Source organism: Euprymna scolopes, chromosome 45, assembly GCF_053919585.1.
Source record: "Euprymna scolopes isolate OS-2025 chromosome 45, ASM5391958v1, whole genome shotgun sequence".
Lineage (NCBI taxonomy): Eukaryota > Metazoa > Mollusca > Cephalopoda > Sepiida > Sepiolidae > Euprymna > Euprymna scolopes.
In genome coordinates this window covers 23,802,740-23,822,341 of record NC_136526.1, presented here as the reverse complement: position 1 = coordinate 23,822,341, position 19,602 = coordinate 23,802,740, and the positions used below count along the sequence as shown (strand labels likewise).

General features: G+C 35.7%; 2 protein-coding genes across 3 annotated transcripts in view; one reads left to right on the top strand and one right to left on the bottom strand.

Moving 5' to 3' along the window:
- The window catches only part of LOC145269290 (cytoplasmic dynein 2 light intermediate chain 1-like), a 47,582-nt gene extending 41,894 nt beyond the window's left edge, over positions 1 to 5,688 (bottom strand). Inside the window, exon 1 of the mRNA XM_080124975.1 lies at positions 5,535 to 5,688. Within this exon, the coding sequence (XP_079981101.1) occupies positions 5,535 to 5,545 (11 nt within the window). The 5' untranslated portion in view covers positions 5,546 to 5,688. The remainder of the gene's footprint in view (positions 1 to 5,534) is intronic.
- Positions 5,689 to 5,949: 261 nt separating this feature from the next.
- Positions 5,950 to 19,602, top strand: part of LOC145269289 (ATP-dependent DNA/RNA helicase DHX36-like) — a 180,114-nt gene continuing 166,461 nt past the window's right edge. For both annotated transcript variants that reach the window (XM_080124973.1, XM_080124974.1), the window contains exon 1: positions 5,950 to 6,094. In XM_080124973.1, the coding sequence (XP_079981099.1) occupies positions 6,085 to 6,094 (10 nt within the window). In that variant the 5' untranslated portion in view covers positions 5,950 to 6,084. The remainder of the gene's footprint in view (positions 6,095 to 19,602) is intronic.

Below are 19,602 nucleotides of genomic sequence, written 5' to 3'. Positions count from 1 at the left end.
AAAAAGAGACAGAAGATCAACATCTTTATGTTGTCATGACGAGTGCGAGACACACTATCCATGTCTATTTACGATGTCTCAACAAGAAACTCAGTTATTATCTGCCAATGAAAAGATTACAGATGATCAAAGAACTCACCAACCAATGTTATACAAAGAAAAATCCAACATGACTGGATGCAATGCTAAAATAAGCAGAGCAGGACTGATATTATTTCAGAGTTTTCTTTCTACACTAGTTGCTCTAGCAAAGCTTGAGAGTTCAGTCTACTCTAATATTTTACATGTAAGTTAAAGGGTGAGAAATGGTTTTATACTTTTCCTATGGATATTAGTGAAAATGTTTATTTACATGCCATTTGATATTATTAAATAGTCACTCATCCAAGTACTAATCAGACTCAATGTTGCTTAACTTCAGTAATTCAACAAGCACCTCCATGCAGTAGAGACCCAGATCCCAGAAAGCCTTTTACTCTAATAGTTTCTTCCCCAGAACTGCTAGACTTTGGATATCCTGCCAGATTCCTGCTTTCCCGACTGTACTGATATGCAGAAGTTCAAGTGTAATGTAAACAGACATCTTGCTGCTCAACTCCCTACATAGTATCCCTGCAACTTATGTCCCAAATAGTAGCCCCCTACATCAAAGTGGCACTGTACCTTTTCTGGGGTGAAAATGCAATTAAAAAAAAAAAGAACCAGTGTTTAACATAATACAGCTGTAAATGTGAATGCGTTAATATCAATTTCTAAAAACTTTGAATACACAGATATTGCATTGCTAAGCAAAGCTCATATTTTTTTCATTTTTGCGATAACGATTGATAACTTGTATTGTTTCAGTTATTCAAATTTCTGCTCTCATCTTGACTGTTATTTTAATAACATTTTGACCAATGCAATCTCCAACCTTCCTCAGGTGTTTCTTGTTGAATTCAGAAATCTTTCTGTCAAACTCGAGTGTGCATGGAATTTTAAACTGAACCGTTTAATTAATCTATAGAGGTAGCATGTTCTCATTCTGTCAACCATGATCGGGAAGTAATTCACAATTGTATTTTGAGTATTACCTGCACTGAGTATGAACCTTCAACTTGTGTCAATTACAATTGAATTTTACTTAATATTTATCTCTTACACAAGAACGTGGTGCTTTACCTCAGTTTTATTGCATTGGAGCAGAACAAACAAACTGAACTACCTATGTGACAAAGGACTGTAGTCTGTCAAGTGTTATACTTATATCTAGCTCAGTCCCCATGAACCTGAGTAGAGTGTTTTGCTTACAGAATTCCCAAAATGATTATCTATCCAAGTATTAACCAAGGTCAACATTGCTTAACTTTGATGATCTGAAAAAAACAAGTGTGTCAACATGATTTATATGTAAACAATATGCTGATATGTTTATCCAAATATAATCTATATGATATTTCTCTTAGTCTGTCTGTCCATTCCACCATTTTTTTTTCCCCCTCAAGTTACTTCATTTTTAATAACTTTTAAAAGACAAAAATCAATATGCATCAAAACAGACATACGATAGCTGTTTTTTTTGTTTGTTTTTTTTTTGGGGGGGGGTCACCACTTATCAAAGCCTGAAGGCCACTTGGGATAAGGGTTAATAAATGTAAAGTGGTAATCATTAATAAATTGTAAATTGGTAGAATTTGATTATTTATGGGGACGGCTCAACAAGAACTTGTTTACAAAGATGATCTAATCAAGTAAAGATTCCAAGTTATCAAATACATATTGTAACTGCAGAACTAAAAAGCAACTGCCCCCTTAACAATAATTGTGCACACAATAATGCTGTTTACAAATGTGCAATTAGACATGATAACAATAATTTTTATATAAATAATAATATTAGGATCAATAAAAACTTTCACTACTTTCATGGCTGACAAATGATAAAAATTTTGTGAATTTCATAAAAAATAAAATCCACATTTTAGTTAAAGCATTTATTATTATTTGTACCCGACTGAACTTCTCATACAGGTCATCATCAGAAATTACTCACTAATAATAATCGACCGTGTTCCATGGAGTCTGGGTGACAAGTTTACCCAGATTTCCAGTACTCTTTTGATAACCTTTGCAACTGAATTTTCATTATCGCAACAGCTATTTACAATTGATTTCTCATTTGCAATGACTATTGGCCTTCACTGAAATTTGGGTGGTAACAAGCCTCTCCAAGGTCCCAGTCCTCTTCACATGCATCCAGTGGAAGTTTGGTTAATGTTTTCTCTTCTCAGTCTTTCCATCCTCCTAGACTATTTGATATAGTACCAATCAATGCCGACACTACAAGTTATTTTTGGTGTGTGTGTGTGTGTGGGGGGGGGGTTAGTTAACTTATAATTTTGCAGTTTCAGTTTTCTTTGTTCCATGTGGGTCTCTGCTATCTTTTTTGTTTCACTTAAAAAAGCCCTTCTAGAAATAACAAGTGATATACACCATTGGGTGTAGGTTGCTAAAAGTTATAACAGTGAAAGAAGTACTAATAAAGAAAGGTCAGCCACCGAAAGTATTTTCTTGAACAGTATAGTTTCTTTTCGAGATAGCCATGTTTGATGTCAAGTTGACTTAGAACGAGAAAGTGCATGGAAGCTCTCTCGGGGTTTGTAAAGAATAGTGGATTTCAAAACAAACGCATTTCAGGGGATAACATTATTACGTACTTACATGCCATATGAAAATTAGTAAAAGTTCCTAAAATTATGAAAGAATATACAGTAGAAAAATAATTACAATTAAAAATAAAATTTATCAAGTTTATTGATTGTTTTAATGTGGAAAAATTCTCAAAATCAGAGGACAGTAACTGCAATCGATCAATTTCACTCCGCCATTTCAAAATACAAAATGTCGAACCGTTATTGTGGATGATTTTTTTTTTTTGTAAAACCTGGATCTCTTCTAGTAAATTATGTTTTTTTTTGTTAATTTTTGGAATTTAAACTAATTTTGACATGACACATAACGTACGTAATAGTGTTTTCACCTGAAATGTGTTTCGAAAGGCACTATTCAAAATACACTATTCTACACAATCACTGCAATCTTTAACTATTGTGCCTATCCGAAAGGGTCTAGATGTAGTTCTGCAAAGGTTGGATCAAACCTGACCCTGAACGTGGAGGTTGATTGTTTATTGTGTAATCAAGCTACCTCACAGGGGTTGTTCTCTACAAGAGGAAAAAAATGTTTGTACTTATGCAGATTATGGAATGTGTTAAAATAATATATATATATATATATATCAGATCGATTTTTTTAAATATGTCATTTTAAGTTATTTTACTTAATTGTCATGCCGAGAATAGAAATATCTATAAAGTGAAAATGTGTGCGTGTGTGTGTGTACACTTTCCTACCAAATAACTGTCAATTTTCGGTCTACAGACTCGAGATTTGACATAAGGACATAAGGGATTGGGAAAATCTTTGTAATCAGTTTTCGGCCAGAAATTTGGCTGTTAAGGGGTCAAAGTTCAACGATTTGACCTGAGAACTCTACCAAACTCCTCCACCAATTTTGGGTCTACACTTGAAATTTTAGATATAGGTTACTTGGACATGGATCTAACTTTATAATTTGATTTGAACCCAAAACAATAAATGTTAAGAGGTCATAAATGGGTCAAAGTTTTAAAAAAATTGACCTCTGCGGTGTCTACCAAATTACTCAGCCAATTTTTGGTCTAAACATTTGAAATTTTACATAAAGTGTGTTCAGACATAGAGCAAGATTTTTAATCGTTTTTTATCTGAAAATTTGTCTTCCAAAAGATTTTACCTTTGCGGTCTCTAGCAAATTATTAAGCCAATTTTTGGTCTAAACATATGAAATTTTACATAAAGGGTATTCAGACATGCTTTTTCATAAGTTTTTGGGCGAAAATTTGGCTGGCAAAAGGTCACAGTTTACAGAGTTGAACTTTGCAGACTCTACCAAACTCCTCCGCCAATTTTTGGTCTAAACAATTGAAATTTTAGATGTAGGTTACTTGGACATGGGTCAAACATTTTAATTTTATTTGAGCCCAAAACAATAAATGTTAAGGGGTCAAAATTGAGGTCAAAGTTAAAAAAAATATTTGACGTCTGCGGTCTCTACCAACTTTTCTCTATGACAGTTAAGGAAACCTATTATATAGAAAGGCATTACCGTACATATTCACACTTTTTAATATATACATATGCACATAAAGTTATTAACAGTACATAGGGCCAGAGCAAAGCCGGGCGGAACTGCTGATATATAAAAAAATTACGAAAATCTATCGAGTAAAATAACTGCTATTTTATTTTTAGTAAAAAAAAAAGTGTATCACTATACAGCTGGACGCCATTACGATTTAATGTAAAATATGCATTCAGTAATGTCTCCTGTGTGTGAAATCTTCATCGTCTACTCTTAAACATTTACGAAAAATGCAATTTTCCCTAATTTTACGTCCAAATTAATTTTAACGTAATGAATTTTCATAATTTTTGGACATATTATTATTTTCAACATGACAACTAAGTATTTTTTTTTTTTTTTTTGCTTAAAAAGACATTTAAAAAAAGTCGATCTGTTGCCTCTTTCTCAATAAGTACTATATATATATTTTTGTTTTGTTCTAAAAGATAGGACCCGGGTTCTATCTTTTAGAACAAAACAAAAATATGTTTATTCAAATTAACCATGCTGACTCGTATTTTTGGCACTTCTGCATCACAGTGACATGGGGGGAATGTGTGTATTTTAGTTTCAAGAACGGCTGATAGAGGGCGTGTGTCAGCTGAACAGGGGTCGATAACTCTCATACCTTTCTAAAAGTTTGTGCAAAGACAATCCCTTGGAAGGGTTTTTTTGAACAAATAAGGGAACTCTATCCTTGTAACTGTGCAAAAACACTATATTCCAAAAAGGTTTAATTAAAATCACTCATTGAAAAACAAAACAAAAGAAAATATTATTAAAAAAGTTTATAAATAAATAAAAACTTCTATATTAAAAATATATATTGCTGCATTGACAAACAAAAATTATTTTGATATATCTTTATACAATCTTACTGGGAAATAAAAAATAATCTTTCTATAAATTTTTTTTTTTTTAAATATTCTTAAGCCTTTAAAAACGTTTCATGTTTTTAAAATTCTATTTTGCTACATTGACAAACTAAAATTATATTTTGGTACATTAAATCACTCACTGAAAAAAGATTATATTAATACATTAAAATTATATTTTGGTTCAGTTTTTATTCAATAAATGTTTTGATTTTCACATTTTTTGTGTTATTTATTTCATTATATATTTTTGCGTTATCGTAAACACTTGCTTATATTTGAGGTCCACATAATGGCCGCTAGATGTCATTTCTCTTTCGAAGAACAGGGATTGATAACTCGTCTCTGTTATGTCACTGTCATGCAGAAGTGTCGTATTGTGTTACGATTATAATTTTATGAAGATATATTTTATCAATAATTTTTTTAAAATATCATGAAGAAATTAAACTTACCGAGCAGGCATTGTTTTTCTTTTATTTGTTTTTAAGAAACAATAGATTATTTAATTAAATCTAATTAACAGGTTATTTCTTCAAAATCAAGGATGCAGTTTAAAAGACTAAAAGTTTTTACACCTTTGGTAACTAAGGAAAACTTTAATTAGATAGTAGCCAACTACAGATGTTGCGAGAAAGACCACTATTTCACAAGGAATCTAGACGAATACACTTTGTATCGAATTTGAAGAATCTTTAAAAATAGTAAAGTTTGCATTTTAATTTCAATAACTCATGCCAAAAAATAAAGCAAACAATCTTTAATAAAATAAAATCCTTTAAAATAAAAATGAATACTAAAACAAAATATTTCCAAATATTTATTTTTTACAAACTAAATCCAAATTATTTTCTTGGAGCAAATAAACTTAGGTTACTATTTTGTGCGACACCGGTTCCGGAAAGAATATTTTTGTAGTAAATTCTTACCGCGAATCTCTGTCGAATGTAGTTGATAAAACTAAAACAAAAATACCAAAAAACCATTAGTAGTGCTGTTTCATTTATGTTCAGAGGTAAGTGAACGTTCGTCTATTCATTGTTTTTATTCAGACACGGAATTCAGTTGGGAAAGCAGAATCCCTTCCGGGAACAAACATCTTTCTACTCATCTCCCTTCATAATGCCCCCGCAAATTACGTCCCAGATAATAGCCCCCTATTTCAAAGTGGCGCTGTCCCGCTGTGCCTTGTTTAGGGTGAAAATTGAATAATAAAAAAAAGTCAGTGGAAAAGTTGCGACGCATGCCTCAGACGACCTTCTAGTCTTTCAATGGACCGGCACTAAAGCCATTGCGTCATTGACTGCAATATAGTTGATTTAGCATTTAGATTTAAGATGCCAACAAATGAAAAAAGGGTAAAAAATTCAAATAAATTTTACCAAAGGCAAGATAAGTTACTTTTCTACATATCTGGCTAAGTTTTTGTGTCTATTTAATCACGGCCACCGAGATATAGAAATCCTACTAACTGAAACTTTCTGTTTACAATATATGTACACCACACCGGTGTCGACTCAACGTGTCCCTTTTTTTTTTTTTTTTTTTGATAAAATGGTTGGGGGCAACTAAACGCCAAATCTGCCATTCGATTAATAATGAAACTGTACTTTATTCAATATAAAATATAAATATTATCTATGCAAAATTACGTAATTTTAAAGCAATATACAATCTAATGTTGATAAAACTGAATTATGAATTCAGGGAACAAGCAAAGAAACAAAACAAACAATTCTTGGCCTTCGGAACAAGATCACAGTATAGTAGTAATAACGTTCTGATGCTACATCTGTCCCCGGCTGGTGGTGGAGAAATCCTTCATGACTGAGACAATTTTAATTTTTGTTCCTATCCAGAGTGCCCCTTATTGGAGAGCTGGATTTCCCCCCCCCCACAAGATTATATGTTGAAATATTTAAATAACTATTACTTTTAATTGTGCCGAATTCCAATGGGAAGCATCTGTACAAGAGGGAGGGGTGGCCTTAGCAAGGAAAAAAAAAAAAAGAAAGTGATGTCAGCTAACAACGGCAACCGATGGAGAAGAGAAATATCTTACCTTAATCCTCTTGCAACAGATTGCCGATGTTGCGACTTTGTGTAAAAAAAAAAAAAACTCTGTACCAAGGTCCGGTAGTTTCAGGGAATAATAATAATAGTAGATCCGAAAGGATCTTGATAGGGAAGTGCAAAAAAATAATGCTTGAGCTGTCAAAGGGAAGAAGAAGAAAAAAAAACCGTGTGCACTTAGCCCCTTTTTATGGCAGACAAGCGCCAGGTGACACTGATTACAAATAAAAATAATCCTTAGCAAGGCAAAAGCACTCGATTCTTAGTCTCAAGCATCTCCGTCAGAAGCTGCAGAAATGTGAGTACCGTAACTTTTTCTGACATGGGAAAAAATGAATATAGAAGAACAGCAAATCAAAACTTTAAATATAATTTCTGTATTACAGAAATTATCAAAATGTGTAGCATATTTTCATCAGTTACATGGTTAGCAATCCTATACTTCGCTATAGTCTTCATCTTCATATCAGTGCAGAATACATGAATACGGAAATGAAGTTTACATAACTACTAAAAGACAATCATACTATAATGTGAATATTGGTTAAAAACTAAGAAAATATAGTAAACATGTACGATATTAAATCAGGATGGTGGTAAATTTGGGAGGGGACTTTATTATTATTTCACTCACTAGGAGTTGTCTCACAGGCCATCATCAGTGATCGCTCACTGGTAGTAACCTGTGGTATTCGCTGGAGACCGTGTGACAATAAGTCTCTTCAGATTTCCAATATTCTCCACCTCTTGACCGCTCATGCAGATGATTGCACGTTATCACAACAGCCATTGCCATTGATTTCTCGTTACCATCAGCCATCTGTGTTTCCTGGGGTTGGGTGACAAAATGCTCCCTCCCAAGGTACAAGATTTGAACTGCCCACTTCCAGTGGAAATCTGGTTAGTACTCTCCCACCTCGGTCTTTCCATCTTCCCTGACCCTTCACAACTAGTTGATGTGGCGCCAGTCGATGTCATCTACACCAGATTTTTCTTATTATCATTGTTATAATAATAATAATGGTGCTTGTGCAGTGTACATACCGTGCTATATTTTAGATAGTATTTCCAAGTTAAAATAAATTTTTATGGTATGGTTTTTTATTTTTTTTCATTAAATTGTTAGGTAAAAGTGCAGAATAGTTAGAAAGCCCCTTCCCCTGTTAAGAATGGCTTTCTAAATAATGTTATTATTAGGGTGCGTACAACATTTACTCATACTTTTAAAAATTTTTTTATTACATTTTCATCCCAGTCAAGGCATATTGCCACTTTGATGTAAGCGGCTACTATCAGGGACCTAAGTTCCAGGGGTACTATGTAGGAAATTTAGCAGCAACATCTCTGTTCACATTACACTTGAACTTCTGCATGTCAGTACAGTTGGGGAAGCAGGAAACTGGAAGATAATTCCAAAGTCCTGCAGTTCTGGAGAAGAAGCTATTAGAGTAAAAGGCTTTCTTATATCTAGGGATCTCAACTGTGTAGGGGTGGGACTTTGCTGCTTGTTGGGTTTGTCGGAGGTATTTACGTTGAGGGGGGTACAAGTGCTTGTAGTTCGTCAGAGCATCCACCATTAACATACTTGTAAAACAGGCAGAGGGGTGCAACATTTCGTCGGTAGGACAGGGGCTGAAGTTTAGATGACAGTTCAAGGCCTATTAGGTTGTCGACTCTCTTTTGGACCCTGTCCAGGAGTAAGAGACTAGTAGCAGATGCACCAGCCCAAATGTGACAGCAGTACTGCATACATGGGGGAATGGTGGCTTTGTAGAGGTACAGGATACTTTCAGGCGTAAGTAACTTTCTAGCATGACAGAGAGAGCCCCCTTCTTTGTAGCAGCCTTAGCAATGATCTCAATGTATCTATTCCAAGGAGCTTGAACGAAGTGCTCTCAAGTAAAATATCTCTAGCCATAGCTATTGGAGGTTGGTAAAGTTTCATGTAATCATTAAAGGAAACTAGCTTTGTCTTAGAAGCGTTGAACGTTACCATCCATTTTTGACCCCATTCCATTACAGACTGAAGATCTTCCTCAAGGGTTTCGACCATTACCTTAGATATGTACTCATTAGTTTTCCCCACATGCCTGCTATAGAGTGTGGTGTCGTCGGCAAATGTACCCATCTTAGAGACAATTTTATCAGGTAAGTCATTTATGAATATCAGAAATAATAAAGGTCCAAGGATCGATCTCTGAGGTACACTCGCATTTATATAAAATTTTTTGGATGTACGCCCATCAAGGACAACCTGGATTCTTCTCTCATTTAAGAAGGATCTAATTATGCTAAGCATTCGTCCAGTAATACCATAGGATTTTATTTTCATGAGAAGACCATCGTGCCATACCCTGCCAAAAGCCTTAGATATATCTAGGGCTACTGCCCTCCCTTCCCCTGCCTTATCCAGTGCTTGGTTTAAATGTTCAGAGATTATAGTTAGAATATCTGCAGTAGAACGGGCTTGCCTAAATCCATATTGGTGATATGACAGAAGTTTAGGAGCTGTAAGGTGGTGGACTTAGAGCTTGATTAATTAAGGACTCAAATATTTTGGCGAAAAGAAGGAGGAGGCTAATTGGGCAATATTTTAATGGGTCAGTTCTTGCACCAGAGTTTTTGTAAACTGGTACCACAGAAGTAGTTTTCCAGCAGCCAGGAAAGCAAGATTCGTTAAGGCATTTGGTAAAGAGTTTAGAGAAAACAGGAGCGATCTTAGCAAAGCATTTTTTTAATAACACAGCTAGGATGAGGTCAGGTACACATGCTTTTAAGGTGTCTAGGTTTTTTATGATATCATGTACTTGGGAAGGTGTGATCTGTAGATCATCTAGTGTGGTTTCTGTCCGCAGAGGAAAATCAGGGAGGGAATAGCTTGCTGGGCCCAAATAGAGTTTGAGGCAAACTGACGGGCAAGCATGTAAGCTTTCTCTGTGCAAACAACCTCCTGATTGTTTGATAGTGGGGGAATTGCCGATCGCCCGTTATTTACTACACTGTTGTAGATTTTCCAGAAATCACGAGTTTCTAATTTTTGTGCTTCAATGCGTTTCATGGTGGTTTCAGTGTATTTACTCTTAGCTGTTGCAACTTCTTTCTTGCAATTATTTCTAGCTTCTATATACTTTTGTCTGTTTGTACAGGACTTATGCCAGATAAATCTATGGTATGCATGTCGCCTCTGAGCAATGGCAGCTGGCAAACCATTGGAGAGAGTGGGGTTTACTATAGAACTTCCGTGTAGAAACATGTGCTTCAATTGCTGCTTTGAACTATTCTGTAGTCTCATTTGCGCACTGTTCTGCTGGAAGAGAAAATATATTTCCCCATCGGGTATGTCTGAGGTGATCTCCAACGGCTTCCCAGTCAGCCTTATTGTAGTACCTTATTTTGAGCAATGGCTCTTCAACTTGGGGTCGAGAGTTTAGAGTAATGTCTATCATTATCACAGTGTTATCAGCATTCCCGTGGGCAATGAGCATTTGTTACCCAATCATCAGGAACTGTTGTCAGAAATAGATCCAGAAGTGAGGCTTGCTGGTCCTGGCGATCTGGGAGACGTATCGGGAATGTTACTGTCAAGGAAAAGGTTTTCTTTGGTTTATTTAATCACAAAAACTTTTTTGCAAGTACTATTTGAGGCCAAAAGGAGGGGGGGGCATTATTTGAATATGTATGAAAAAATAATTGAACAAAAAATAAAAATCTTTAGTGGAGAGAATAAAAAAATTAAAATGAAATAAAATAAAAACAAATATGAATCAAATTTACCCTCAAAAAGCGAAAAAAATAAAAAAAAAATAAATAAACGCATGATTAAAAAAAAAACTGTCTAAGATATATATACGAAGAAAGTGAAAGAAAATGCTTTCACGGAGCAATCATTGAATAAAAACACTGTTTACACAGGGTCCACGTTCCCATTATTTATAAGATAAAACACAAGGAAATCTGTTAACTAAAATTTAATGTACTCTTTATTTTTAGTTCATATTAAAACTTTAGTTAAAACTGATTAGTTAATGAATTTTTAAGATGAATTTGTGTTCGTATGTCTCGATAGAGAACATAGAATTTCCTATTTCATTTCCCATTTCAGTCATGTAAATTATTTGCAGTTGAAATGTTATAAAACAAACAAACTTCAAGTTTTAAATATATTTCAAAGAAATAAATTATGCCTGGTGAATTCATCGATCGTTTTGGTTAAAAACTGTTTTAAAAAATGCTTCTAAATTTAAAATATTTGGAAAATAATGAAAAGTTTTATTTATTATTAAAAGAAAGGACTGAAAAATATTCTCATATAAAAATTGTTTGTTTTGCAGTTTAAAAAAAAAAAATGAAATATTCGATTTTCTTCGATAGACATGTAAGAAAATTTCAAAAACAGGTTCACTTACTGTGAGATTAAAATTATCCAAATGAATGTGCAGTTAATTATCTAAATGAAGAATTGTTTTTCTCTTTAGAAAAAAAAATGTTTAAATTACCACAAGGGTCATGAAAGATGTTTTTTATGGCTAAATCATGGTTACATGGTTGAACACAAGAAACTTTAGGCACCGTATACCTACATGATGATCTGGTAATGACATCACGCTGTCATGTTCATTGGCCTGTACTTACTCTCGGTGGTCTCAATTTAATTTGAAATATAAGTAGCGCTGAGTTGGTAAGTTAGAACATCGATGACGACTCGATGGCCGACATCAGACGTTCAGCTGGGAAGTCTCCTAAATCGTAGATTTAAATCATGAAAACAAACAAAATATTGGAAGAAATTCATCAAATATGTCACGCTGACACTAATTGAGTGGATTTAGTAGTAATTTAGGCAGACGTACACGAGTGAGGCCCCCATAGCGAAATACGCATCGGCTCTGATGTTTTAAGCAGGGTGTTTTAGGGATCTTTCATTAATTTGAAAAGAAAGGAAAGAATTTTGGCGTGTGTGTATTTATTATTTTTATTTTGCCTTGAACTTTGCACTTTTGGATTATTTTATGTTTTTTGTTTTGTTTTGTTTTTTTTCGCTGGATATTTTTTTTTTTTTTTTGGCCGGAGATTATAGTTATAGGTAATTATTAACAGGGAAATTGGCGCAAGTCCAGATTAGCACTGAAATACATATCGAGATCAGTAGTAGAAATGAAACATGAAAAGCAAAAAAAAACTAAATAATTTGGAAACATTTTTAGAGCATGGTCATGAAAAATATTGTAATTAAAAAAAATTCCCAATAAGCTTTGGGAAAAAACGTTTTGAACAATTGAAATTTTTATTTGTTTTTGAATAAAAAATAATTATTACAACACAAACAGTCGTGTTCTCATAGAGTAGGGGTTTTTTTTATTCAAGAAAATAAAAGGTACTCATGCACTTATTGTTTCATTCTGAAATAATGTTATTATTTAGAAAGCCATTCTTAACATGGGGACGGGAGGATGTTGTGTACCTATTCTGTACTTTCACTGTTTTTCGATATGAGAAAAGACAATGACGACATTAAAATGAAAACTCTGTTCGACAACCATCTTAATTCTGTGACAGGTAGGTTACCGTGATAAAGGTTTTTCTTTATTAGTCGCGTGCAAGCGACTCTATAAGTCACTCCGTCGGTCGGTCTGTCCGTAACACTTTTATGCTTGGCCTTTTTGGTTAAGATCAAAGGTCTGTTGTTAATAGATGCTGTTCTTAGCTTTTTAAGCTTTTCTTGGCCTTTTGGCCAAGATCAGGCCGGGCAGTCTCATTCTTCAGTCAGCTTGACGCATTTGTAAATTGTCGGAAGCGGGTAGTGCTAATGGGGGATTGGAACGCCATGTTAGACCCCAACATAGATAAGGTAGGAGGCGATGCTAGAGGATCGGAGAGGTGCAAGCCCAGCCTGGCTGATCTGATGGCTAGATGTGGTCAGGTTTCGGGTCGAGCATCCGGGGGCAGGAGATGTGGACGTGGACCAATAGCGTTTCCTCCTATCCAAACACTTACTTGGACAGGATGTTAGTTAGGAGAGACGAAGTAGACTTCTTATCTTCGCTAGGTCAGACGGACCATAAACTAGTTATGGCCTGGCTGAAGCTAGGAAATAGGCCTAAGTTAGTAGCTCACTGGAAGTTAAACACCTCCCTTCTGGAGATACAAGACTTCCAAGAGAAGCCAATAGAATTAATTCAAAAAGCACTAGTGGGGGTGGTTACCGGAAGTAAGTGGTGGGTAGGTCTAAAAGCCAAAATTAGAACCTTCTCCGTCAACTATGCCCAGCGCCTTGCACTAGATAAGGCCACGACGAAGAAGAAGCTAGAGCAGAAACTAGCCCGGGCTATGGGGGAGGGTGATAGGGTTAGTCAGGAACTACCTAAGCAGGACCTTCTGCGTGAGAATAGCGAGCATTCTGAAGGTCAAGTAGTCAGAGCTAGGCTTAGGAAGGTAGGCAGTGAAGCAGTCAACTCCAACATTGACACGCATCGTGAAATATCTAGGCGTGGCTCAGACAAGTACATTGCAAAGGTAAGACATCCGGATGGACGCACCCTGGAATCGACTCTGGAGATCTGCGAGGGGTTTTGAGAACATTTCGAGGAGCGTTTTATGCAGCAGCCCGATCTTCCGGTCCTTGAGTTTAGCGACTATTTGGCCGACTCTCATCGCCTTGAGGCGGCTAGAGCAGCTAGTAGCGAGTGCCGGGTGACGGAGCGGGAGGTTTGTACTATGCTGAAGCAAGTCAGCTGTGACAGATTGCCGGGGCTCGATGGTCTGCCATACGAACTGTATTTGAGGCTGTCGCCCATGTTTCTGCCTCTTCTGACGGATGTGTTCAACCATTGGTTTGCTCAGGGATCCATCCCGGGGCAAGTCACCAAGGGAGTGATCACATTGATGAGGAAAGGTGACGGGCATGGTGGGGAACAGTTAGACGATTACAAACCCATAACTGCTAAACACAGAGTTGAAGATTTTGGCCAAGGTCCTGTCGAATCGGCTGCAGGTTGTTATCGGCGAGTTGGTGTAACTGGAACAGAACTACGCTGTGAAGAGGAGATCGATTCAGAACAACTTGCACCTGATCTGCACGATCCTAGAGGGAGGGATAGATGACGACACGGAAGCAGCGCTGATCAACTTAGATCAGTCCAAAGCTTTCGATAGGGTCGACCATCGTTTCTTGGCATCTGTCTTAGAGGCCACCGGTTTTAAACCGGGCTTCTGCAAGTTGATCTCCGTAATGTATCGACAGCCCACAGCCATTGGGCAAGTCAACAGAAAACGTTCGAAACCCTTTGTTATCTCTCGGTCGGTTCGTCAGGGTTGTCCGCTGTCACCCCTGCTCTATGGCCTGGCTTTGGAGCTCCTGCTCCACAAGCTGAGACGTGGGGAGGCAAATTCGGCCCTGCGCGGAATTACAATACCCAGTGGCTCAGCCGCTAAGGTATACGCGTTCGTCGATGATGTCCTGGTGTTTGTGTCGAGCTTCAGAGACATCGAGATCGTTTCGGATTTCGGAGACGCTCGCTCAGTATGAAAGAATTACAAGGACCAAGATAAACCGCAGCAAGTCGGTAGGACCACGGTTGGGCACTTGGAGTGGAAACGCAAACCTCCCAGCTTTCTTCAGCTGGACGGATGGTCCAGTTCAGATCCTTGGCGTGTGGTTCGGACCGGGTCTCCAACTTGATAAAAATTGGTTGGAGGTACAATCAAAGGTGGAGGCTGCAGTCAATTCGTGGCTTCCTAGGAAATTTTCCTTAAAGGGTAGAGCTGAGGCGTGCGCCACTTATGTCTTTCCTCTTATCCTTTATCGACTGGCCAAACTTCCCCTGCCTGCTCAACACTTAACAGCTCTTGTCGAACTCTTGTCCTTGCTTCTATTGAAGCCGATGCGTATTTCATTTGGGGGCCTCACTCATGTACATCAGCCGTAATTTATTTTTTGAGCTTTGAGCTATTACTGACATTCCAAAGACAGCATAGTCTTGTCCAACTTATTGGTTTAACTTACCAATTCGGCCCACCCTGTTGGCTGGGGCTGTAGGATACACCGAGTAACCTCTGTAGAGAGAGAAGACTATTGGTCTTGAGGGGGCGACCCATAAGACATCAGGATGGAATCCTGGTGGTTGAGCAGTCATTGATCCGTCAACAGAGTGGTCAGTAGCTTCCAACACACTACTTTGGCCCTTGCCTGTGTTATTTTGCAGACGGAGGCCTCTGTAGCATGTTGAAAAAATAAGGGAAGCACCAGTGCCAAGAGGGGGTGGAGATCTGAGATGGTTGGTTCTACCCTAAGGCGTTTTCGACTCTGCACTGATATGTATTCTGCACTGATTCATATCAGTGCATAATACTATAGCGGAGTATAGGATTCCTAACCATGTAACTGATAAAAATATGCTACACATTTTGATGAAAAACATGGGAAAAAATAATGATCATAGAAGAACAGAAAACCAAAACTTTAAATATAATTTCTGTATTAAAAGTAACAGTTATTTAAATATTTCAACATAGCATTTCAAGTTGATTTTTTTCCTTTTAGATAATTGTCATTTTTAATACAAATACCATCAGTAGTTCAAAAGTTATGAAAATTTTAAGTGCCAAAATTTAGGCTTTTCTGTGGACATTTTTCTTTAGAAAAAGTGGGCTAAATTACGGACCTCAACATTTCAAGAAATTTGGTAATTTCGCCACCATTTATTTATTTTTCAAGCTATTCTCATGAAACTTGACACTCTTATGAAAATTGGTGGCAGAAGCAAAGGAGTGCTCCACCTGCAGACAAATGCTTACTTCCCAAGAGAGCAAACCTTACGGACAGATACGGCTGGAGATGTCGCAATGCAACATGTCACTGTTGGACCTCAATTAGAATTGGGACCTTCTTTGCCAATTCGCGACTGACGATCGCCTACATTATTAAGCTAATCTACCTATGGGCGATCGAGATGGCGTCAACAAGGAGTCTCCAGCGCAAATGTGGGTTGCGGTCAAGCTATACAATTGTGAACTGAAAGAATTTCCTGAAAGATATATGCAGGGATTACTTTCTCAGGAATCCCCAGCAGATTGGTAGCATTACAAGATTTTTTCTTTTTAGATAATTGTTATTTTATCAACTTGCATGAAAAGAGCTATGTAAAAGATGCTTAAATCCGTTTGAATTATGCAAATACTATCAGTAGTTCAAAAGTTATGAAAATTTTAAGTGCCAAAATTTAGGCTTTTCCGTGGACATTTTTCTTTAGAAAAAGTGGGCTGAATTACGGACCTCAACATTTCAAGAAATTTGGTAATTTCACCACCATTTATTTATTTTTGCAAGCTATTCTCATGAAACTTGACACTCTAATGTAAAATTGTGTGCTCTTTCAGATTATGCAGTCAAATCTGATGTATCTCTTTAAGCCATGAATTATGAATTCAGATGTACAAATTTCAATTTTTTTTAAACTGGCACATGGTATCATACAGTGGGTGTCTATTCATGAACAAAACTAAGTATTATAGTGGTATTTAAATATAGCTTTAATGAGAATAGGCATTTTCCTGCCTCCTCACCGAAGGAGAGCTTAATCCTGGGTGTAGCCATTGAATGCTTAAAGAGCATTTAAGGCCAGTATTTACTACTCCCCTCAAATAAAAAAAAATTGAGTAGATATGAATTAATCTCAGAAATAAATCAAAGAAAATTTTTCATATAGATTTTGGATTTCTGTAAAAGATGGAAATTCCCATAGTCGACCAGAACTTATGCATTTTGGGACCAGTCCAATTTTCAATTTTGTAAATCCTATCTGGCCCAAAATATACCCCTATTTTCTGAGATGCAACCATAAATCGTATTCTACATGAATCCTTGATGTAACTTTCACAGTATCAGGATACCAAGAATCCTAATAAGCTATATATTCACCAGTTGATGGTAATTTTTGTCATTTCTATTGTTTTACTGAAAATTCAATTATGTAAATAAAGAAATAAAACGGTAATTTTTTACCTTGTTTCCACCTTAATATTTAAAATGATTATTTTTATAGGTTTTAGGGTATGCTGAAAACGAATATTGCATTTAAATTTTCTGTAAATAGGTAGTTTTCCAGATATTAAGCAATGTCATTTCTTATGTTATCACTGGTGGCCATCTTGGTATGCACAAGCACAACCCCGAGAAACTATGCACAAATGTGCATACCAAGATGGCCACTAGTAATAACGTAAGAAATGACATTGCTTAATATCCGGAAAACTACTTATTTGCAGAAAATTTAATTGCGATATTCGTTTTCAGCATACCCGAAAACCTTAAAAGTAGTCATTTTAAAGAAAAACGTTAAGGTGGAAACAAGGTAAAAATTTACAAAATGCATCACAATGAAATTCTTTATCAAACCGCCTAATTATTATTATTATTATTATTATTATTATTTAGATATCCTCAGTAAAAAAAAAAAACGGGTTTGTTTTACAGATTCGAAAAAAACTGTCTTGACAATGAGTTAAAAATAAATTCAAGTCTTAAAATATCTTTTTTATTTGCTGGTGAAAGTACAAAATAGTTAACAAAACACCCTTCCTTCCCTATGTTAAGAATGGGTTACTAAATAACGTTATTATTTCAGCATGGTAGAATAAGTGCACAAGTACCTTTTATTTGTTACTAGTGGGGGTACCCGGCGTAGCCCAGGTGTTTAGAGGTGTGTATTGAGGGGAGGGGGGGTAAATCAAAATAAAAGAATAAGCAAAGTAATAACTCTGCTTTTATATATAATATGTAAACAATGTTAAAACTTCTTAAAATAATCGAAAAAAAAAAACCCAAAGAAAACGAACGTGATGCAAACGAACGATGTTAAAATTTCTTTTAAAAAAATCTGAAAAATAAAAACAAAAAAACAGCAAATGCGAAAAATGGCATAACCGTTTCAATATAGTATTGTTTAGAAATAAAATTTGAAAATGATTTTTTTAAATTGACAAACTCAGAATAAAAAATGACTAGTCTAGCAAGACAAAAGCAGAGAAACAGTTTTCTATTTTTAAGAGAATACTTTAGTCAGCTCAGCGCATTATGTTAGCATTAGTGCTTAGCAAGCCATTTTTCTGTTAATTTCTATAAAAGATAACATTTTAAAGAAATTTCCACACAATAATTATCAAATATTTACATATTATACATGAAAATAATTCTGAAACTATTATCTATATGAAAATGGATGATACATGCTAATTTATATTATCAATTTTGAAATATTCTTCATCAACTTTGCTTGATCGTAACTTTGCTTCCTGTGGTTGTAAAAATAAACATCAAACACCAGTAGAGATGGACTTCTATGTTTAAATAATCTATAAAATTGTAGCCATATCCAATCAAATTTGACCCCACACATGTGTATCCAAAGGTAACGTATAAAACGTAAACATTGAAAAAATAGTTTCCCTTTTTGCTGCCATCATTTTTTACCGTTTTCTTCATTTTTAACTTGGAGCATAAAAACATTGAACACATAAAAGAAAAATAAATTAACATCATTGGAATGCTTATTCTATTCTCTTTCCATCAATGTAAGTCTTTTAAAAATTGACCCACAAATAAAAAAAAATATGACTTGTTGAAGCACATTAGATATGTAATATTGCCGATGTCCACGAAAATACAGCATATGCTTGTAATGCTATATATATACTTGGAAAAATGGTAAGAGGCACTGGCCCTTGGATATATACTGAACATGCCTTGGGCCAGATGGGAAATCAGTAGGTTAGTTGAAGCACACCACTTCATTCCATAGAGTTCTGAGGGGTGCTAATGTCCTCCGTGTTCTGCGGAGTTCCCTGTCTGCCTTATAGCTTCTGGGCATGATGATGAGTTACGCTGCAGACAGGCCTCTGCGGGATGTGGGTGTCATTGGTCCCTTTCTGAGCTTGCCCAGCAACTCACACAGAGTCGACACATCATCTGTCATCATCTAGGTGATAACTGACTCCCAAGTTGGGGGTCGCGAAATAATGATTATTTTACAATCTTTTATACCAACCCCATCTCTAGTCAGTATTAAATTTCTGACAGTCTGACAGGCAGTTGGATTGAGTCCAATTTGATTAGTCGGCTGGTCCTGACATGCCCTAGCTTATGCACGGCCAAAAAATGGTAGAAAAACAACTTAGTTTTTCTACCATTTTTTTGTTTGTTTTTTTTTAACAAATTAAAATCCATTATTCTTGAGCAACTTTATTTTTTCAGATAAAAACCTGAATTTTATATGAAAAGCAGAGTAAGATAAAACTTTTTCTACTATTTTTAATAGAATTTAAAATTTAAAAAACAAAAAAAGCACCAGTCACCGCCATTTTTGTCTTGATGGATAGAAAATTAATATTTTTTAAAAGGTTTTTGAATCATTTTTTTTTTTTTGTGTCTAAATAAGATTTAGGATGATTTGCTGT